The sequence below is a fragment of the Drosophila sechellia genome, chromosome 2L (assembly GCF_004382195.2).
Source record: "Drosophila sechellia strain sech25 chromosome 2L, ASM438219v1, whole genome shotgun sequence".
Classification (NCBI taxonomy): Eukaryota; Metazoa; Arthropoda; class Insecta; order Diptera; family Drosophilidae; genus Drosophila; species Drosophila sechellia.
Genome location: NC_045949.1, coordinates 18,140,633 through 18,160,542, shown reverse-complemented (window position 1 = coordinate 18,160,542; position 19,910 = coordinate 18,140,633). Strand labels below are relative to the sequence as shown.

Here is a 19,910-nt window from a genome sequence, read left to right as displayed (position 1 = left end):
AATTAGTTTGTTCGCACAAGTATGACAAAAAGAAACTTTTCTACTGAATCGTGCGACTCCGACTCCACGCAGCTCGCTCTTCAGCGCCGGACTCACTCTGTAATTATGCTGGGAAAATTATGACCGCCTGTCGAGTTGCCAGCCAGACAAAGATGCTGGGTTATTAATTTTAATTAAAATTATGCCATACTAGGCTCTATTCCTGCATCACACGAAGGCGGAGAGACGCTTATGCCATTTAGCTGGGAAAACCCTTTTTCCGGTCCGCAGCTGCCCTCTGCTTGGGTTTCTCCTTCTCGCACTCTTGTGGGTGCCTTGGCGGAAAAATGTCAGAAATTTTGATAAACTTCTCAGCTTTGGTGGCTAATATAGCACCATTTACATTTGCTGACAGCAAACAGATGAAGGTCCAGTGGGAGATTTTGCTTTTTATTCCTTTTCTTGGGAGCGTCTTGGTCTTGGGCACGTGCTGGTTTGTTTTAAGGTGTTAAAAGTAAGTTGCTCCAAGCAAAAGTTGGTTAAGTACTATGGGTTTATATTTTTGGACATGTTAAGCGATGCAATATGTAAACCAATAATAATTGGATTATATTAAGTGATAAGAAAAGAGTTATTTGTAGTAGATTATAAAGCAATTACAATATCTATTTTAGTTTCATTTGGAGAATCGGAAGCATTGAACCAATCTATTTAAGGTTTCTTAAGGTTTTTAAGGTTCTTTAAGGTTTAACAATGCCTGTTATGCCTCTTGAAATAATAAATTGAAATACTTTTTAGCGCCTTCGAGTGCCTTCAGCTGTACATTTTCGACTGCATGACTTTAAGTTCGATGACATACACTTTGAAGATGATGATACACTAAAGGTAAGCTCGAATACCATCCGCTGAATGTGAAACAAGTATCTAATCCGTTTTCATTAGGCCTGCCTGCGCATGTTTTTGGATCTCGATTTTGTAGAACGCTTTCATATCGACTATGAAGTTCTGTGCCGGTGGCTATTGAGTGTCAAGAAGAACTATCGTAATGTTACCTATCACAACTGGCGTCATGCCTTCAATGTGGCCCAAATGATGTTTGCCATTCTTACAGTATGTATAAAATGAAATTTTTTTTTGTTTATAACATTTATTTTATATTTTTATCTTATTTATGCAGACCACACAATGGTGGAAGATCTTTGGGGAAATCGAATGCTTGGCGCTTATTATTGGCTGCCTGTGTCATGATCTCGATCATCGGGGGACCAACAACTCCTTCCAGATAAAGTGAGTATAAAAAGTAAATCTAAAGCTAAGTTTCTTACTTTACCATTCGTTTTTAGAGCCTCGTCGCCTTTGGCGCAGCTGTACTCAACCTCCACCATGGAACACCATCACTTTGATCAGTGTCTAATGATCCTGAATAGTCCTGGAAATCAAATTCTGGCCAATCTCTCATCCGATGACTACTGTCGGGTCATTAGGGTATTGGAAGATGCCATTTTGTCCACTGATTTGGCCGTGTATTTCAAGTAAGCATAGCTGGAACATATTTTGTGTGGATCAGTGTCTAAATTCCGGGTTGTTTTCACAGGAAACGAGGTCCTTTCTTGGAGAGTGTGAGCCAACCGACGAGCTACTGGGTGGCGGAGGAGCCGCGCGCCCTTTTGCGTGCAATGAGCATGACTGTCTGTGATTTGTCGGCCATCACGAAGCCGTGGGAGATTGAGAAGCGTGTGGCCGATTTGGTTAGCTCGGAGTTCTTCGAGCAGGGAGACATGGAGAAGCAGGAGCTCAATATAACTCCTATTGTGAGTTTACAAAAATTTAACAGTTAGGTTGAAATTAAATCATAATTATCTGTTGTAGGATATCATGAATCGCGAAAAGGAGGACGAGCTGCCCATGATGCAAGTGAACTTTATCGACTCCATTTGCTTGCCAATCTATGAGGTTTGTTCTGGCTAAATATTTTGTAAGCATGTTTATTAATATCTACTTACTTGACAGGCCTTCGCCACCCTCTCCGACAAGCTTGAGCCTCTTGTCGAGGGCGTGCGCGATAATCGGGGCCATTGGATTGATCTGGCCGATGTCGTGAAAACCAAAACTAGTCAGGATCAGGAGCCGGGGGAGGAGCAGCAGCAGCAGCAGCAAAATGTGATATCGAACGGTGACTGCAAGGCGATGAGTGATGATGATGTGGCTGCATCGGAGGCGGAAGTGGCAGTGGACTCCCCGAGCGAGAAAGCAAGCGTAAATGGCTCCAACGTTGCCAACAACAGCAGCAACACTAATAAGAAAATTGCCGTCGCTTCTCATCCCACCAGCACCCAGCCCAGTGATGATGATGATGATGCAAATGCAGATGCGGATGACGTGGACGAACAGGCCGCCGAGGAGAATGGTCACGATGCTGAAGTGGATGAGGCATCCTGCCGCTCTAACAGTACCTGCAGCTCCTCGACCGCCTCCAGTCGTCTGTCCACGCCACCGCCCACAGGCGAGGATGACAGCACGCCAGTCTCGCCCTCGAAAACCCTTCAAGCCAAGCTGGTGGCAGCCAATTTGAATGCGCTGCAACGGCAGACGTCCAATCAGGCTCAGACGCAAAAGCAGCGTTGCAAGAGTTGCGACCATTCGCGCAGTGGGCTGCAGGTTCGGAAGACCAGCTCCCTGCGCGGAGCGCAAGAACTCGAGTTGGATACTAATTCAAGAAATGGAACGCACGCTGCTCTCTGCAAAAGCACGCCCGTGATCAACAACCACAGCCATCATCATTGTCATAGTCACAGCCACAACCACAACCACCATCATCATCATAATCATCATCACCATCACTCGCATCACAATCACAGTCAGCACGGAATTGGGATTGGCAGTGCCAGCATCGGCGGTAGTGGGCTAATCAGCCTGGCCACACCACTGCTGGCTATGGACAGTGATAGGATACCAAAAATCGTAGGCAAAATTGGAAATCTCGATGGCCTGCCCTTCGCCAATGGCATTGGAGGTCCACAAAATGGTCATGGGTTGCCCTTCGGCAGCTATCAGCATCATCATCATCAACAGCATCATCATCTAGTGGCGCGTCGGCATTCGGAGACAAATAGCAATGGGGCCACCGCTATGGCGGTTGAAAAATAAATACATCCCAATCTGGTGTGTTCCTAGAAACTCGGAAACAGATTAAAGGGGGTTCATATTTAACATGATAACTCTTAAGTCACATATGTGATGCCTAAAAGTATGCAAGAAATCAAAAAGCTTGTATTGGTCATAACTCTTCAAAAGGTTTTCTAGACAAGTCCGCTGTGGCAAGATTTCTGGATCACATTAGCATATCTTCAATATGTACATAGTTCTAAACACCTCATCTAAATCGCAAAACACATTACCGCCCACTCTCATCCTGTATATAACATCCATTTTGAGCAACAGTATCGGAGAGCAGTAGGAAAGGATATTGAGAAAAACACATACCATAAGCAAATTGTGGCACAACAATTTGATAGCCTGCAACTAAAGCTAAATAGAAAGATTCCTATAAACGTATGTAAGTCGTTATATACCTATGTATGTGTATATTCTGATCTGTGTGTGTTTGTAACTTAAATTTTTAGTTCGTACCGTCGGCGTTAGTTAATGATAATGCAAAGAAGTCAAATTCTGTAGATGTTTAAGCACCAACCAACAAAAGAAAGAAACAAAACAAAAGAAAACAAAAATCTTACCAAAAATGGCAGAGTAGTAGTGGACTCTTTAATTGTCGTTCGCTTGCAAGTTACGCTCATTTTTATGGAACACAGCAAGGATAAAAGTATTGTAATGTCGGCGAAACACATGCATATTCGAGTACGATAACACTGTATAACTGTAAACGTTAGTTGAATTATCTCTATGGGTACCAAAAGTCTAACTTTAGTAGCATTAACCAACCGCTTAGTGATGATGTTAGCTGTCGAGTAACGAGAAACCGATCCGATCGCATAGATTGTAATAATCACCCATAATACGCCCGACACCGGTAACCAGAAAACAAAACCAACACTTAGCGCTTTGATTTTCCCCGTCGCTGCGCTCCTTTCGAATTTAAATAATTGTAATGTTATGCGATGATAAGAAATGTATTTGTATCTACATATGTAATCGATGGCCCCGATGGGCTGGCCCAATGTGCAAAACCCAGACCATCTTGGTAGCATGTATCCTTGGGGCGACAGCACGTCTAACGTTCTGCGTGCCACTGGGACCAACTGCTCGTGCATATTTGCAGATACGCCTATAAAAAGCATGTAATCCTTCTTTAGACTAGATTGTACTTTGTGAGTTTTGTTATTTATTGTCCGCATTATAGAAAAACCTTTCGAAATTACACAAACTATTTGCTGTAACGGACCATGTTCAATAAGGCAAAACTAAATAAAGCAACATAATACCTAAAAAACTGTGTTTTCAATACTTTGGTGCCCAGATCACAGAAGAAACAACGCGTGACTATTATTTCACTCACATAAAGCGTTTATTATAGTTTGTTTATAGTTATGGTGTAATTTTAATTAGGATATAACTAGGACACTTCGAGTAGAAAGTGTCTGATGATGCGGCCGAGTGTTTTGTATCTTATGCCGTGTACAACATGCATTGACAAGTCTTTAGGTAAGCAATTAACAAAGAAACCTATGTACAAACGCAAGATTTATTTACAAAATGCGTCTCAATATTTGTAGCTTCTGCTTACTCCGCACCCAAAGTTGATGATTCACTCCCTCCTCCACCTTGCAGGAGAAAGTGCCCTCCAGCTTACAGGGAAGCAATGAAGGGCGTGAGGTCGGGGAACTTGAAGAGATTCTGATTGCGTGAACGGGTCACACGTGGCTGAGCCTGACCCTGTCGCTGTTGGGGATTGAAGCCACTGGCCTGCTGGCCGGTCAAGTAAATGCCGCACTGCGAGTTGCACACCTCGTCACGGAGAATGGCCTCCTTGGGCCACTGCCGGATCAGCTGGCCACAATCCGTAATGCGCAGAGAGGCACACTGACCCTACAAGTGGGAAAATAGCATTTAGAATAATGGTCCCATAAGAGAATACCATTTAACTTACTCCCTCGGCGGAGCAGACACAACTGGTGCAGGGTGATGGGAAGGCAGATTCTCCAACACGGACATTGCGGTTGCCAATCTGACAACCCTGGACATTTTCGCGCCAGGCGTTCAGGTCAATCTGGGGCATCGAGGCGCAAGGCACACGTGGGTTACTGTAATAAAAATTGTTTAGTTTGTAAAGTATTTTTTAAATCGTCTTCTTATACTCACAGGAAATTGCTAGGCAAATCGAAGGCAGCGCGCTGCATATCTCCGGTGATCTCCAGGTTCTCGCACACGATCTTGGCCAGCGTCACCTTACGGACCTCAGCCAGCTGAGCCTCCGTAAACTTGACCTCTGGGTTCTGATTCTCGTACCAGAAGCGATCGCACTTGCGCAGCTGCCTGAACTGGATGCCAATGATGCAGGCCAAGGTGGGTCCAACCAGACCGCCTTGCAGCGGACGTTCAGTCATGGCACCAGGGAACAGATCAATGTCATCCACGCTGGCGTAGACCTTCTGGAACCGGTTGATGACCTCGGTGGGAATCTCGCGGCTCAAGTCGTTCCAGTTGGTGGCGCGTTTCAGATTGCAAAGAGCTCGGTAGTTGTTGTACGAGGGGATTCCATGATCACGGGCTGGAGGAAAAAACGATAATGGTAACATCTCCTATTTAAATGTCTATGTAGTAAGAAAACAAACCTCTCTGAATATTCAGGGCAATCAAATCAATGCCAGAGAAAGGAATCTTGCGGTCCTCGAACAAATGGTTGGTCACTTCGCCGGTAATGAACTGATCCAGGGTCTCCATTGGAGTGGCCACCAGACCACGCAGGATTTCGTCAATGATTCCAGGCTGCAGCAGGGCATCCATGCGGAAGAAACCATCACGAAGCAATAGTGGCGGCTCCACAGGCTGGTGCTGGACACTCAGACGAGGAATATGGGGACGCAGCAGAGAGTGACCAATACGGAAGGCAGCTGCCGCGAACTCGTTGAAAACAATCGGAGAGCACGATGGGTTGTAGTCCTTGTAGTATCCCTGGGGCAGAAGCTTAAGACCGTACAGATTGACGGCATTCCAGCTGAGAATGCGGGGCAGGAACTCGTTGAACACGATATGCTGCACTTGGGCACTGACAATTTTACGGGCATGATGGAAGAGCTGTTCTCCATTCCAGTGAGGATTGACTCCACGCAGACCCTCAACAATGCGGTTGTGTTCACGCAGGAAGGCGGTGTGAATGGCAGTCAGACCTGGCTGCTCGGAAGCACGATCATCGCCTCCAAGGAAGCACAGACCGTTGCGGGACTTGCACTCGGGATGGGGTCCCAGTGGCAGAAGTTCCTTGCCTCTGACTTGGGTGCTGTTCATGCGTCCGGAGAAACCGCGAAGTTTGTTTGATAGACAAGTGGTCTCGCCATACACCATGGAGCCGTCCAGGAAGTGAGTGTTCTGATTGATCTGATCACGGGGTCCCAGCGATTGCTGTCCAGGCAGCGATCTCATCGAGGGGAAGCAGAAACGCTCGCCACTGGTCACATTCACTTCGGGATAATAGAAATCGCCAGCGGGCACTGGGAAGGGATTACATTCTGGATGCACCGTCTGGCGGGAGTTGCAAGGTCGGCAACTTGGAATGGACTCGTGGAAACCCTTATGGATCGGGGTTAAAGTCAAATCGTGGTCGACAAACTGGGCGAACTGCATCACCATCAGTGAGTAGCGAGTGTGCAGGTTGGAAATATCAGGATGAATGGTGGTGGAAATTGTTCTGGGATTGGGCAATGCGGTGCCAGTCACTCCAGTCAATCTGGGTGCCGAGATGCCGTCCTCATACTGAGCGGGCAGCAGACGGGAGAAAGTGGTCAGTGACTTGCCCCAGTTGGGATTACGCAGATTGTTGCACCTGCCAGAAAGAGTACGGAATGGCGAGTTTGCATCGCACTGCTGACTGGGTTCCGGGCATGTGTCCAGTTGCTTCTGGGCACCACCAAGTAGTCCACTTATGTCCACCGTTTGCAGGGTATCGGTCAGTTCGTTGCGATTAAAAGCATTCTGGTTAGGATTGAAGATCTGACGCTTGCGTCTGGTTATGTGGTTGAGGGTCTTCACAATCTCGTTGGAGGTCAGCTCGAAGATCAGTGACGAGTTGGCCAAGTTCAGGGCAGCCAAATTGGCCTTGCTGAAGGAGGCAGCCGTGCCGTCGGGAGATCTGGCGCTGATACCACCCTCTGTGATGAAGACAGGATTTAAGTTAGTTTATGTCCTAGGAACACGTAAAAACCGTATAGAACTTACTTGTACGCCACACTTCGTACTCGAAGCGCTTGCGTTCCTCCAATTCTTGCTTGGCACGCTCTACAGCAGCTTCGATCAGTTCGGGACTCAGTTCGGCAATGGCTTCCTTAGTCGCGGGTTCCACCTCAACGTGCTCCACATGCACTTCATCTTCAGGGTTTACTTGCCAGGGTTTTAGATCAAACTTGGGCAGCTGGTCGCAGTCCAAAATGGAATTCCTAATAGGATATGAACCTCTAGAATATCTGACATTTAGGTGTCACCATGAATTACTCACAGGTAGTTGTCCTCCAGAATGAAAGCCTTGGACTGGGCGGTGCTCACTTGATGAGAACCACACAGCAATCCAGACAGAGTCGTCTGGCGAATGCTTTTCAGCTGATCCAAAGTGAAGGACGAGGGCGGGATCTCGTTTTCGTACCAAAAACGATCGGTCTGCTTCAGCTGCTCAAATTGCAAGGTCAGCAAGCAGCTAATTGTGGGTCCAAATAGCGCTCCAACTACAGGCTCTTCCAGAAGAGCACCCACCAACAAGTCAACATCCTTAGCGTTTCTGGAAAGGGACAAAATATTTAAAAACTTGTAATAATAAATAATAAAAATGGTTGGATAAAACCCTTTTATATGAAACATATTTTAAATTTACATAAAGCAATTCAATATTTATATTAAGCCATTGACATTTAAATATATATTTTAAATACTTCTTGGCGTGCATTTAGATCAGTTGACTTGAGTGTTTCAAAGTCCGAAGCTAACCGGTATTTAAAATGTCTACCATAAATTGGGGTTTCACCATTTAGCAAAGTAATAAAAACTCACTGGTAAATGTCACGCAGATTGGTGATGTACTCCTCGGGAATGTTGGAAACCTGGGCTAAAGTATCGAAGCTCACATTGCCAGCGCTCTGGTCGGCGAATCGACGCTCGCAGAGATCAAGGGCATGCACATAGGATGCCACTCCGTGGTCACGACCGCGATGTACGGCCAGAGCCAACTCGGACCAACCCTCGGCATTCGTTTGACTCGGAACCAGTGACTTTTGCAGGGCGGCAATGGACAGCAGCTCGTGGGCGGACATCTTCTTGGCCAGCATCTCTGGGGGATACATGCTCCAGAAAGCGGGCATGGCGGCGGTTGCGAACTCATTGTAGATTCCTCCCCTCACCGAGCTGGAGTAGTTGCTCGAGTGCTTCTCGGCAGTCAGTCTCAGACCCTCCTTGGCAGTGGTTTCCTGTCCCAAGACCAAAGGCAAGAACTCGTTGTAGGTGATGTGCTGAATGGTGGCCGTGATGATGCGTCTGGCCTCCAGGAATACGTCTTCTTCGGACCAATCGGGATTGATGTGCGACAGCCGCTCGCCGATGTTGTTGTGCTGCTGCAGCAGAGCACGATGCAGTGCTCCAGTGGCTCCAGCCACCTGGCAGTACTTGCAGGACTCCACCTTTACTCCGCCACTGATGTAGGTGCGCAACTGGTCGAATTCATGGCGCGTGGAGCCATACAGTCCAGAGCCATCAATGTAGGCCGAGGCAATGTTCATCTGCTGGCGAGTGTCTGTAAAAGCGAACCATATTTATTGTACACAGAATACCTATTTTCTGGTGCCTCTTAAACTTACGCTTCTGGCACGCATCCGAATCGAATCCTGGTGCCGAACGCTTGTACTCCTTGCAGTCGGGTCCCGCCCGAACGAAGCAGTGCTGCAGCTCGCTTGGATCCTTGACGGCGGAGTCGCGCTCGCAGCACTTTCCGGAAATGGGTAGCTGTCCCACCTCGACCAGGTCATTGGCCAACAGTTGACCCCAGGCGGGCAGCATGGCAGTGATGTGCGCGTGGCGCAGCTCGCCTTCCACATGGCGCTGCAGTTGCTCTATCACCACCTCAGCATCGGGTAGAGCATGGGTTCCCTTGGAGGTCCTCGGCTGGCTTACACCATCGGCATAATCAGCAGCCAGCAGACGCTGGAAGATATCTCCTCGGGCACCCCACTTCCGGTGGGAGACGTTGTTGCACTCAGCTGTTGGCTGGCGGTACTTGCTCGGCGGGCAAACGTCATATTCACCGGCCACACTGCCCTCTGCCTCCGCGGAGGATCCACAGGGGGTCAGGGAACGGGCACGTTCGGAGCTCAGGGCATTGATGGCGGCATTCTCAAGGTCCTCGGGGATACGTAGTGTCAGACTGGAAGCGCAAAGGCACCTGGAAAATAATGGAAAACAATTAAGCTATATATTTGTCCCTTGAAAAATAGCTTACAAATCTTTAAAAAATAATATCATAACCCACAACAAATTATTTTGTGTTTTCTTCAGCACCTAGACCTTATTGCAATGAAATACTAGAAATTATTTCGCCGGTTGGGTATTTGCGATTAAAAACTAGTTTTTACTGAGAAAGATAGAATATAAAATATAATCTCAGTTTCATTCGTTCATTTCATTCATTGTATCGCAACCAAACAATTCAAGTGTCTAATGAATAAAATACAATTAAGCTTGCCGATAAGTAGACTTTGGGTGATTGCTGACTCATCAAAACAACTATCAACTCACGGAATTTCTCTTCTGATAAAATTCCCGAACACAAACGGCTTTGGACTCTATGATAGCAATCCTTTTTGGTTTACTCAGAAGTTTAAAGGTTTTTCCTGCTATTTTGTTATCACAAATAGGTTTAACCCAAAAGCTTAAATCACGTGTTTTTAATTTGCTCGGAGTAGCTTCATTCATTCATGGGCTCGCATCGCATTTTCCGGCATTTAATTACAAGTTTTCCCACATCGCCATCGTTTGCTCACTCTGTTCATCAAACGCGGTACAGACAACAAAAATCTGAAACTGAAACTATGCATATAAAAAGCTATATAATAGAGGTGGCGTAGGTCTGCGATTTTCTGCCTAACCGGATATGAGAAACGTCTGTCGAACTAATCAATTTTGAATTATGAACAATGACGCTGTCTGCCCCCAAATGGCTATAGATGACTTATTGACTGACTGACTGAATGGCTTATTAAGCCGCACTTCGTTGGCCTGTCATTATGCTATTCTATTGATTTCGGCCAGCCGTCTCGGCTCACGTGACGGATTTTCTTTTGTGGTTGGTTGCATTGACATTAATTTCCGAATTGAAGTCTTTTGTCAACAGCCACAATATGCAATTTATGTGCTTGCCCCTGACGTCAAGATCCGCGATTATGCAACAATCTGCAATCTGGTGTATGTGGATGTGGGCGTAGAAGATCCGCTTTTAGAATCCGCCTAATGAGCTGAATTCGGTGTTTGGGTAAACGTCCTCACCTTCCCCTACATAAATTTTTGCCAAACTCCGCTGATCCTAAATGATATTCAAGCAGAGTTACCTTTCTGGTTTCGGTTTAATTGGTTTTATTTTAGATTTTTTATTGAGTTATACACACATATATTTTGTTTAGCACTCATTTAAAAGTTGAACGTAATTTGTGTTATTTCGTTCGGGTTGTTTAGACGAATGTGCAAGGCTATTGCATTATTAGTAACTTTTAAGTGACCGCTTGTGGTGTCTATCTAAGCAGATTCCAGTCGATTATAATGTTTCAAGATAGCTACGTTTGGGTATATGAACTTGTCTTGAGTTCAAGAGCCACATAAATCTATTTTGTTTGTGAAAAAACGTAGGAAATGTTTGCGTAATGATGGAGTTCTCATGGTTTAGATAAATAAGATGTGCCATCTTCGACACATAATTTTGTGTTTTAGGAGGTAATTTGGGTCACGAACCTATTTCATTTATTCGTCATCAACGAAATCCCATTACAAAAAAAAATTCATTATTGCGATTCTGGCATAAAAAAAGGAAATGCCAAATGAAGTAACGATTACCGAAAATAACTCGTAATGCGATTACCCATTTGCCAGGTGCGTGGCTGCCCATTGAGGCCAGTCAAATCCATAACCATTGGCCAATATGCAGGCAACGGACGGCAGGCAATTGGCACACATAAGTTAATTTATTGCCGGGCACGAGTAATCCCCTTTAGTTGTACTTTTGCAGAACTTGACTGCCGACACGTATCTCAATAACTTGGCCGAAACCGAAACCGAGCTGAAAGCGAAAGCAGAAGTGCTGGCAATTTACATTTGTTTGTTTATGGCTTTTATGCGGCATGGAGCGGGTCGTCTGGTATTTATGTCACCAACTGAAATGCAAAAATGTGTGTCATGCCTCGCCACTGATGGCACCCATAAACCAAACAAACAAAACAAAAAAAAAAAGGCGTTAAAAAAAAGCAAATAGAAATGCACGGCACATGCCGCATATACGTTATTTAACAACATTATGACATCAATAGTTAGCATTTCTTTTTTATTTTTATCGAGCGTCGTTTGCTGAAATCCAACAATTAAATACATCAAATATTGAAAAGGAAAGTTCGTGTGGGGTTTATCAATCAGTCCATTGGCAAACGGCAGCTGAGATTGACTTTAAGTAGTTATAAGCCTTTCGATTGAATTGGTAGGAAATTTTGCTGATCTGCGTACAGGTTACTTGAACTTGTTTTCGGCGAAATTTATTTGTTTGACATTCATTTGATTTGTTCTGATGACCAGTTGGCAAACGGAAACAGCAGCCAGTATGGTAATTCCCAAAATATTATATGAATTCAAGTTGAGTCAAATTCCTCGTAAAAATCGCACTTGATTATCGGTCATATCAACATATTTCGGGGTAATTGGTTTTATATATTGATTGGGTCTCCATGCATACACCCATTGTCAGCGACAGCTCGTGGTATTTGCATTCTGTTTACAGCCGTTTTACAATCGGTAGTTAGTCATTCTCTCGATCGATTGGCAATTATAAAACACGTGAGTAAGAACTGTAAAAATACCAAATGGCACATCTAACAAGTCAAACCAGTTGCACAAAATAGCTGATGAACGCGTGCCAATCTTAAAATAGTTGAGTTTAGCGAAGCCACCAAGCAGCTTGCATAAAACCCATCACAATTGCAAACAATAAATCGTTGTTAATTTGACTTATCAAATAAATATTGCACAACGCGCTAGCTTGTTGGATATTATGCTATTTTGCGATTTGCATAAATTCCCGGTGATGTCGATAAGCGATGTATGTTTAATTTGCAAGTGCTGATAGTTCGGTAGCTCTGCGCAATTGAGAGTCACGAATTAATTGTCTGTGCAAATCATGAGTTAAGTGGCCTTAGATAAGACACTCACTACCCACACACGAATGAACACTGTGCGTCAACATAAGCGGCACGGGAATACTTAGAAGCGGAAAATCTCCGAACACTCGCAATCGCTTTGCGCAATCAGCGGGAAAACAAAAGACTTAGGCAACAAACTTGACTCGCTGCCAATTGCCAAATCATGCAGCACTGGTAACAGCAACCGATACAAAAATTACTTACGCCTGCGAAGAAAGCTTACACAAATGGGTTAGTGTGGCACTAGCCAGCAATAATAACAGAAAAGACACAATTGCGGAAGCCATCAAGTGTTTGGTATGCGCATTACTCATGCGATCGACCGTTTGACGTCGTTTTCATTATCAACAGTCCGCAGTGCTGCCGCCTGGCCAAATATGTAGACGGGCCGACCAAACACATATGTACGAATTGGCTGTTTATATCTTCATCCGTATTTTGCATGCTTCTCGACGGCTGGCAACACCCCTGGCATCCATGTGTTTCTGCAATTACTCCAAAGGCACGTATCGTCATCGTCATGTGACTTTGCACATGATTTCCTACCACCAACACAGGCAACAGGAAAATAAGCAACACCAGCGACAGCAGTAAATACTACCACAAAGGCGTGGAACAAGCAAGAAAGCGAAAGTGTTTTCCACAAAAGTCGAGTCCTGCATACTCTACTGACAAAACTTAAATTATCAGCTAGCTCAAGTACTTTTAGAATTTTGAAACATATGGAAAATAATTATGTTCTTCTTTAAAAGAAAAACGATGATGATCAAATAAGATATATATAATTTAACAATGCTTAAATGCGCCCAACATCCTGTTTAGCATGTTGTAATTTTTCGCATACCCTTCTGCAATCATGTGATACACTCCCCAAACACTTTGTTTCACTCTGGCTTTGTGGTTTCTTTGTCGTGTTTATAACACAGCCAGTTTCTTGGCTCTGAACATTGCACAATGGGTAGGAATAGACCGGCCCGAAAACCAGACAACAGGCTATGAAAATACTCATGATTGAATACATTACGCTCTTACCCAGTTTGTATGGCTCTTTCTTGGACGGATGAGGAAATATGCATGAAAAAACCTACAGAAGATCTGCACACAGAAATTTTCAAGTGCACTTCATTACCATAACGATGTTCATTGGCAACTTTGATGATCATCACCAGCGACACACGAACGTCGAGTGCAGGCATGATGCAATTTTCATGTTTACTTCTTTTTTCAGTGACGTTCATCGATGTGGCTTCCAATATTGGTTACATTGCCAAGTCTGTAGTTGCCGCAGATGTTGCTGGCTGCTGGTGAACGTTGCTTGAACGCCAGCCAAGAGGCGTGAAGATCATAATTCTATGCCGGTGTGTGTCCCCTCATGTGGCCGTTGGTTTTTATGGCAAGAAAGTGTAAACGTTGGCAAAGTCACGCGCCGCACACGCCATCTGGATATACGAATATTCGAATAGCGGGGCGTAACTTTCGTTTTCATTGCGAAAGTGCATACAACTTGATATTGGTAAATAATTCGAAGAGCAGCTTTTGGGCTCGTATCTCCATATCTTACAGGGTGTTTCCTGCATGCAAATCGTTGGATGTTTTCATTTGATATACGATCAAATGTCAGGCGGTTACCGGTTAAGCACCAAGGTCACAGTTTGTTGGCCAACTGACGCCCAATCGGGCAAAAGGGAAAATATAATCGCCCAATTTAAGGCCTGAAACTCTGTAATCGACGTTTTGACAACGCCTAGATGATCGTTTATAATTTACAAACATTTGACGCGGAATTTACCAACATTGACAACGCACCCTGGTGTTTCTGGTGAAAATTGCTATGTGTTCCCCCCGGCAGCCAAATGCTGTGAAATCTTTTCGGGCAATTTAAGGTGAAATGTGAGAAAGTTAAATGGGGACTTATTTATGGAAACCAAGATGAAAATCTCTAGAGAGAAAATGGGACAGAAATCTATCTGAATTATATTGAGTATGTATAATAAGGCACCAAACAAAACCAGATACTATCCCCCGGTTCCACAAGTTCCGCGCTTTAAATTAAAAAATGCATATATTTAGTCGCTCATCATAATCATCATATCTTACCCATCCTCATTCGACTTATGTAAGATGACAACCAGTTGTAGCGCCTTGAAATGACGGAAGAGGCCTGTTGCTCTCAGCAGGCAAGTGCCAAAAGCAAAAACCTCAAAAGGCTCTTTAAACTTCATTTGAAGAGCTAGACACATTAACAAATATTTAGTTCCGTTGCTGGAGAGCAAAATTACTGAAAACCCGAAAAAAATGAGGCCCAGTCAAGCCTGTTGGCCACTTGATCCTGTTGAAGTTGATTACGTCGTACAATGGCAGCAACAAAAGTTTCACTTTCTTGTGTTTGGCATTTTGCTTCAGATTTTGTTTATGGGTTTTTGATTTTTTTTTCACAGATGTCGGGTTCCGTTATCTTTCTAAAAGAGCAAAGCTCGGACGCATCCGAAAAATTTCTTTTTAACCCAAATAAACCAGTCGCTAACAAGATGTATGCATGGGTGTACTTTTATATATTGTTTGCGGTTGAATGTGGAACATTTTTGTGTATTGAAGGGAGAGACCACCAGCTACATGTATTGAAAAGACAATTGGCACCCGTTCCTTTCAGATTTTTTCTTGATCCAGCTGTTGTGCATATTGGTCGTTATACTTTTATTTTATTCGGGTTAACCCGTTTTTTGGAGTCATGTATGTAGAAATGAGCGAAGTGGTCAGACAGGCGCTGCCAGAGTTGGACACTCGCAGAAATATTTGTGCGCATTGAATTATTCTTGGCGGAGCAGAAAACAAGTTGAGCAACGGATCTTGATTTATCGAATCACTTGGAATTGGCCAACGACAGAGTTATACGTGCTCTCTCAGGGTCAGCAACTAAAGCGATCTCTAGTTTTGATCGCCTTTCACCAGGAAGGCCCAGAAAGAAAAGGAATTCTCGGCCATCGAGCGACAGCTACATGTCAAAAAAGTTTATTCAACTTTTCACTGGATCAACTTTCGGTGTTGGATCTCCAGCCCAGACAAATGATGATAAATTAGTCAATAAATTAGACATGGATATACATAAATAAAAAACGTGTCTTAGACACAGCAAACAACGGATGAAATAAATATGATAAATGACAGCCCATCGAAAGACGGGCAAAACTTGCAAATTAAATTTTAAAAAACACCTAAAATAACGAATTCTCGACTAAGAGAATTCGGTTTCGGTTTCAGATATCGTTTCAGCCTTGAACTCGCCGTTCTGTTTTTTCTCTCTTAATTACTTATTTATCATATACACGTTGGCTAATTGACTTTAAAACCGTTCTAGCCAGCAAAAAAATGTCTTGACTAATTTTCTTCACAAAAATGTGTTAAACGAAGAGGCGGCGCTAAAGTTAATTTAAATTTAAGTTTCCCTTTTGGAAAGGTGCTAATGGATGTCTGTGAAATAGATTAATGACAACGACAACACTTAAAGTGGGATTGAAGAGCCATGTGAAGATGCGGAATTGTTGGATCCAAAATAAATTAGATCATTAATATTTTGATAAATTCTAAACTATCGTGTTTGGTTTTAGAGAAATAAATATCTTAACATCTGATTAAAGATTAGAGTTAGATCCCAGCAATTTTTATGCCATTATCTGTGGCTTTGAAGTCTCTTTTTGGGGTTTGTTAAATAATAATGGTGGAAAAATAAATCTGCTTGCTTAATTTCATGATTTGCTCAATTTCATAGCTTGACCTTCGACAAATTCTGCTCTCCTTGGCCTCATCCCTATTTTCTCATTTCTTAGGCACGTGTGAAATCATGTCATCCCACAATTTCAACCCACACCCTCTTGGCTTTGCTACCGTCGAAGCTTTCAGTCAAATTGTAATTTCAAGTTCGCTTCCTAAGTCTTTCGTTTCGACCCACGCGAGTGCTCTAATTCACCGAAAAATGTTGCTTGCGACTATCGCAATTATGAATAACCATAATTTGTCGCATTCGGTGAGCCGGTGACATCCCATTAGGGGGCGCCAAGCCTTGACGCAGCAGTCGATAGAAAAATGTCAAAAAGTGTTAAACAAAAATGTTTGTATGCTGTAAAACACTCGAGAAAACTTTTAGCAAGAATTCTACGACATTTAAGTGACTTAAGTGTGTCAACTAGACAATGTCAGCATCTGGCAGCGCAGTCGGCAATCGGCAGCACTTGTGCTTAATTTGCCTGAGCAATCAAGTTGCTCGGCTGCATTCTGAGCGTCGCCGCATGACTAAGCCAAAGAAGTCGCATCTGGCCAAGGCCTCGAAAATAGAAAACCTGGTGAGCCTGGCCTGGTCCACCAATGTCGCCAGCCGGGGAGGGGATTATCCAATACATTGCATAAGCGAACTGCTAATGCCGCGATCCAATTTGCATAACTTACGCACACTGATTAACACAAAACGCCAAATTAATGCGACCGGAGATAGGAGGAAACTTTCTACACTTAGCGGCCGCCTGTTAAACTCGCACAAAAAATAAATCTGTTAATTAAAACTAGGCTCTGCTGCGCTGAGCGTCTTCATCGATAAAGCCAGCTTAATTGCAGGCCTATGAATCGGATACGCCTGCAAATTATGTAAAGTTTTATGCTTCAGTTTCTTTTTTTTTGATGCCTACGCTGGAAATTATGTCAATGCGGTTAACACAAAACCGAAAAGAGGTGGACTGAAAACGAAAATAAAGTCATGATTATGTAACCGTTCCAAAAAACACCTGGCACGACACACAAACATAAAAAGCGAAAGAGTCTTTTGTTGCCGCCACTGACAACTTTTTCTCTTCAATTTGTTTTGGCATCTTCCCAGTCAAGAGAGGGAAAAATGAAAGTGAAACTTTTCAAATTGATTTTTCACTGGTGAGCAAAGAAATCCAATTCGAATCGATATTACATGATCGCCCCGCTTTGATCGCGCCTCGATAAATAAATATTCATATGCAGACATACGATATAATCATCCGATTTCATCTTTTTGTCAAGATGTTAATTCTTGAAAATAGTTTTTGATTTCTTATAGAGTTAACAAACGCCTCAAGGACCATTAAAACGGGGAAGTCGAATCGCTTGGTGATAAGCCGACCGACTCTGTCAATCTCTCACTTCCGTTGACGCTTCTTGTCCAACGCGAGTCGAGTAGAAAATTCATGATTAATGATGCTCTTGGCCCGACAAAACAGTCAAATGGGATGTATAGTCTTACAAACTATAATTTGCTTTAATGGCCATCCGTATTTTATTTGTGTCTCGTTGTAGTAGGCCGGCCATTTGGCCAAAGCTTCACTGGTCGGAGTTGATGCATAAATAATGTGATAAATGCAGCTAAGTTTCGACTTCAAAAATATGCCAAGAAACTTGTTTCTAAGGCCGGACATTGAAGACAACATTTTCATATTCTCGCAATTAAATTGGCAACCGAGGGAGTGACAAAACACAAATTAACTAAGATTTGAGGACACTGAATCACAGATATAATAACCCATTTGATTTAAGGTCTAAGGACCATCAAAGGCCGCATCTTCTTCAAAGCGAATGGGTTTCTCATAATAAATATGCATTTAAGAATAAAATTGAAAACAACAATAGGTATCTTGATTTCGGACTTTAACAAATCACACATTAAATATTAATTAAGAATTTTCAACTCACCATAAAATTAAACTAATCAGCATTTCTGGCTTCGTCATGATGAAGCCAACGGCTGCTCCTGCGGCAACTTCCTTTTGTTGTGGCTTTTTATTAGGATTTAAATTAAACGACTTACTAATTTATATATACTTTAGACTTATTATCTCTTTGTTAAACAAAATAAATAGATTTAAATTATATTTGGCACGTTTTGCGAATTTGTTGTGTGATATATTAAATAAATATATTCGTTATATTTATATATGTGTTGCTAGCTATTCTCCTGGCTATGTATCTTTTTATTTCTAGCGCTTATTTGTCGGGTTGGTCACCGGGCGTGGAATTTGTCACCAGCGGTGCGACGGAGTCTTGCCAAAGAGATTGTAACCGATGATGTATGCTATGATTTGTATCCTTTCGGTAATTAGCATAACGTTGGCAATGCAGAGCACAGCATTGACCCGAATATAAGAGCGACGAGCCTATCTTGGCCACCAAATGGGTTGGTATATGTATTTTAATATATGTATATATTTTTTAGTTAAGTGACTTTAGCCGTGCACACGACTCGATCCGTGCGAACGCGCCAACGAACTGAATTCGAAACTGAAACCGAAACCGAAACCAAGACACACAAACGAAACCGAAAGCCGAGACCAAGATCCAAGATCTTTTCCAGACCCAGACCCAGACGATAAATCCGACTCTGACTCTGAACGCGACAGAGGCAAAAACGTATCTGAAAGCTGCCAGTCCCGGTGGCCGGGCTTAAAAGGCAATTCACACAGACACCAAAACGGATCTGCTGTAAGCCAAGCTTCACCCCATAGCGAAACCGGTAACACCGACACGAAGTTTCGCTCTCGGATCGGGCTCTCTTTTGGCCCACACCTCTCCCTCTCTCGGCTTGGCTTCTTTCTTGAGCTTGAGTTTGAGTTTGGGTTTTGAGGGGAGAAAGTAAAAATGATGCGACTGGCGTACACTCAACTACACAGCATTGGACAGGGCCAATACCACCAATATTGACCAAAAAGAGATGGGGGAAAAAATACAGCTATATGTATAGGACCCATAAAAATCAGGCCAAAAACTCATGCTTTTGTTTCGTCTGCGGTCAGAGGCTCTTTTTTTTAACACCTTTTGTCTGCACTTTTGATTTCAAATCGCATCTTGTGAAAGGAGTCACGCGCATTGTAATTTGCACAAGAAGCAAAAACAAAAGTTCCCCAAAACAACCAAGAAGATATAAAAGCCGAGTGAGGAGGCAAATATTTGTTGCTGGCAAAGAGTCGAGAGGAAACAAGTTTCATCTCATTGTGGGACGAGTCTCGAGTCTGGGATCTCCTGCTGTGATGTAAGCACCCAAGACCCCATTACCCCAGACCATAGACATTCCCAGACCCAGTCTCGATCTGGGGGTTCCAATTCCAATTCCCATTCCAGTCTAAGACTCAGTTTCAGAGCCAGCTGCAAAGGTCTCTCTGGCATTGGGCAATCTGAGGATCATTTAGAAATCGAATGCAAACCATCAGTGATAGGGCATCCCCGCGATGCCCAGACACCAAAGCTGACTTGGCCAAGTTGATTGTTTAGCCAAACATTTCGATTAGTAGCCGGGTGCTAAAATGCCAGGCAAACACCGCCGAC

The 19,910-nt window shown here is 43.6% G+C and overlaps 2 protein-coding genes across 6 annotated transcripts in view; one reads left to right on the top strand and one right to left on the bottom strand.

Annotated features, from left to right (window-relative positions):
• Positions 1 to 4,426, top strand: part of LOC6614558 (dual 3',5'-cyclic-AMP and -GMP phosphodiesterase 11) — a 40,293-nt gene extending 35,867 nt beyond the window's left edge. For 3 of the 4 annotated variants that reach the window (XM_032713879.1, XM_032713880.1, XM_032713878.1), the window contains 7 exons: positions 778 to 864; positions 922 to 1,089; positions 1,157 to 1,266; positions 1,323 to 1,511; positions 1,574 to 1,790; positions 1,849 to 1,932; positions 1,990 to 4,426. In XM_032713879.1, coding sequence (XP_032569770.1) covers positions 778 to 864; positions 922 to 1,089; positions 1,157 to 1,266; positions 1,323 to 1,511; positions 1,574 to 1,790; positions 1,849 to 1,932; positions 1,990 to 3,126 — 1,992 coding nt within the window. In that variant the 3' untranslated portion in view covers positions 3,127 to 4,426. The remainder of the gene's footprint in view (positions 1 to 777; positions 865 to 921; positions 1,090 to 1,156; positions 1,267 to 1,322; positions 1,512 to 1,573; positions 1,791 to 1,848; positions 1,933 to 1,989) is intronic. The other variant, XM_032713881.1, reaches the window with a different exon arrangement.
• A 51-nt stretch (positions 4,427 to 4,477) lies between these two features.
• Positions 4,478 to 18,962, bottom strand: LOC6614557. Of its 2 annotated transcripts, XR_004361192.1 has the most exons (10): positions 18,285 to 18,962; positions 8,991 to 9,571; positions 8,191 to 8,926; positions 7,646 to 7,921; positions 7,369 to 7,586; positions 5,769 to 7,301; positions 5,296 to 5,704; positions 5,084 to 5,237; positions 4,721 to 5,022; positions 4,478 to 4,659 (listed from the first exon to the last, which is right to left on the bottom strand). XR_004361192.1 is itself a non-coding variant. In XM_002038949.2 (9 exons), exons 1-9 carry the CDS (start codon positions 18,320 to 18,322, stop codon positions 4,783 to 4,785), a joined length of 4,185 nt encoding a protein of 1,394 aa, XP_002038985.1. In that variant the 5' UTR covers positions 18,323 to 18,962; the 3' UTR covers positions 4,478 to 4,782. The 2 variants fall into 2 exon arrangements, 1 of the variants encoding a protein (XP_002038985.1); XM_002038949.2 differs by having other exon boundaries at positions 4,478 to 5,022.
• Positions 18,963 to 19,910: the final 948 nt, after the last annotated feature.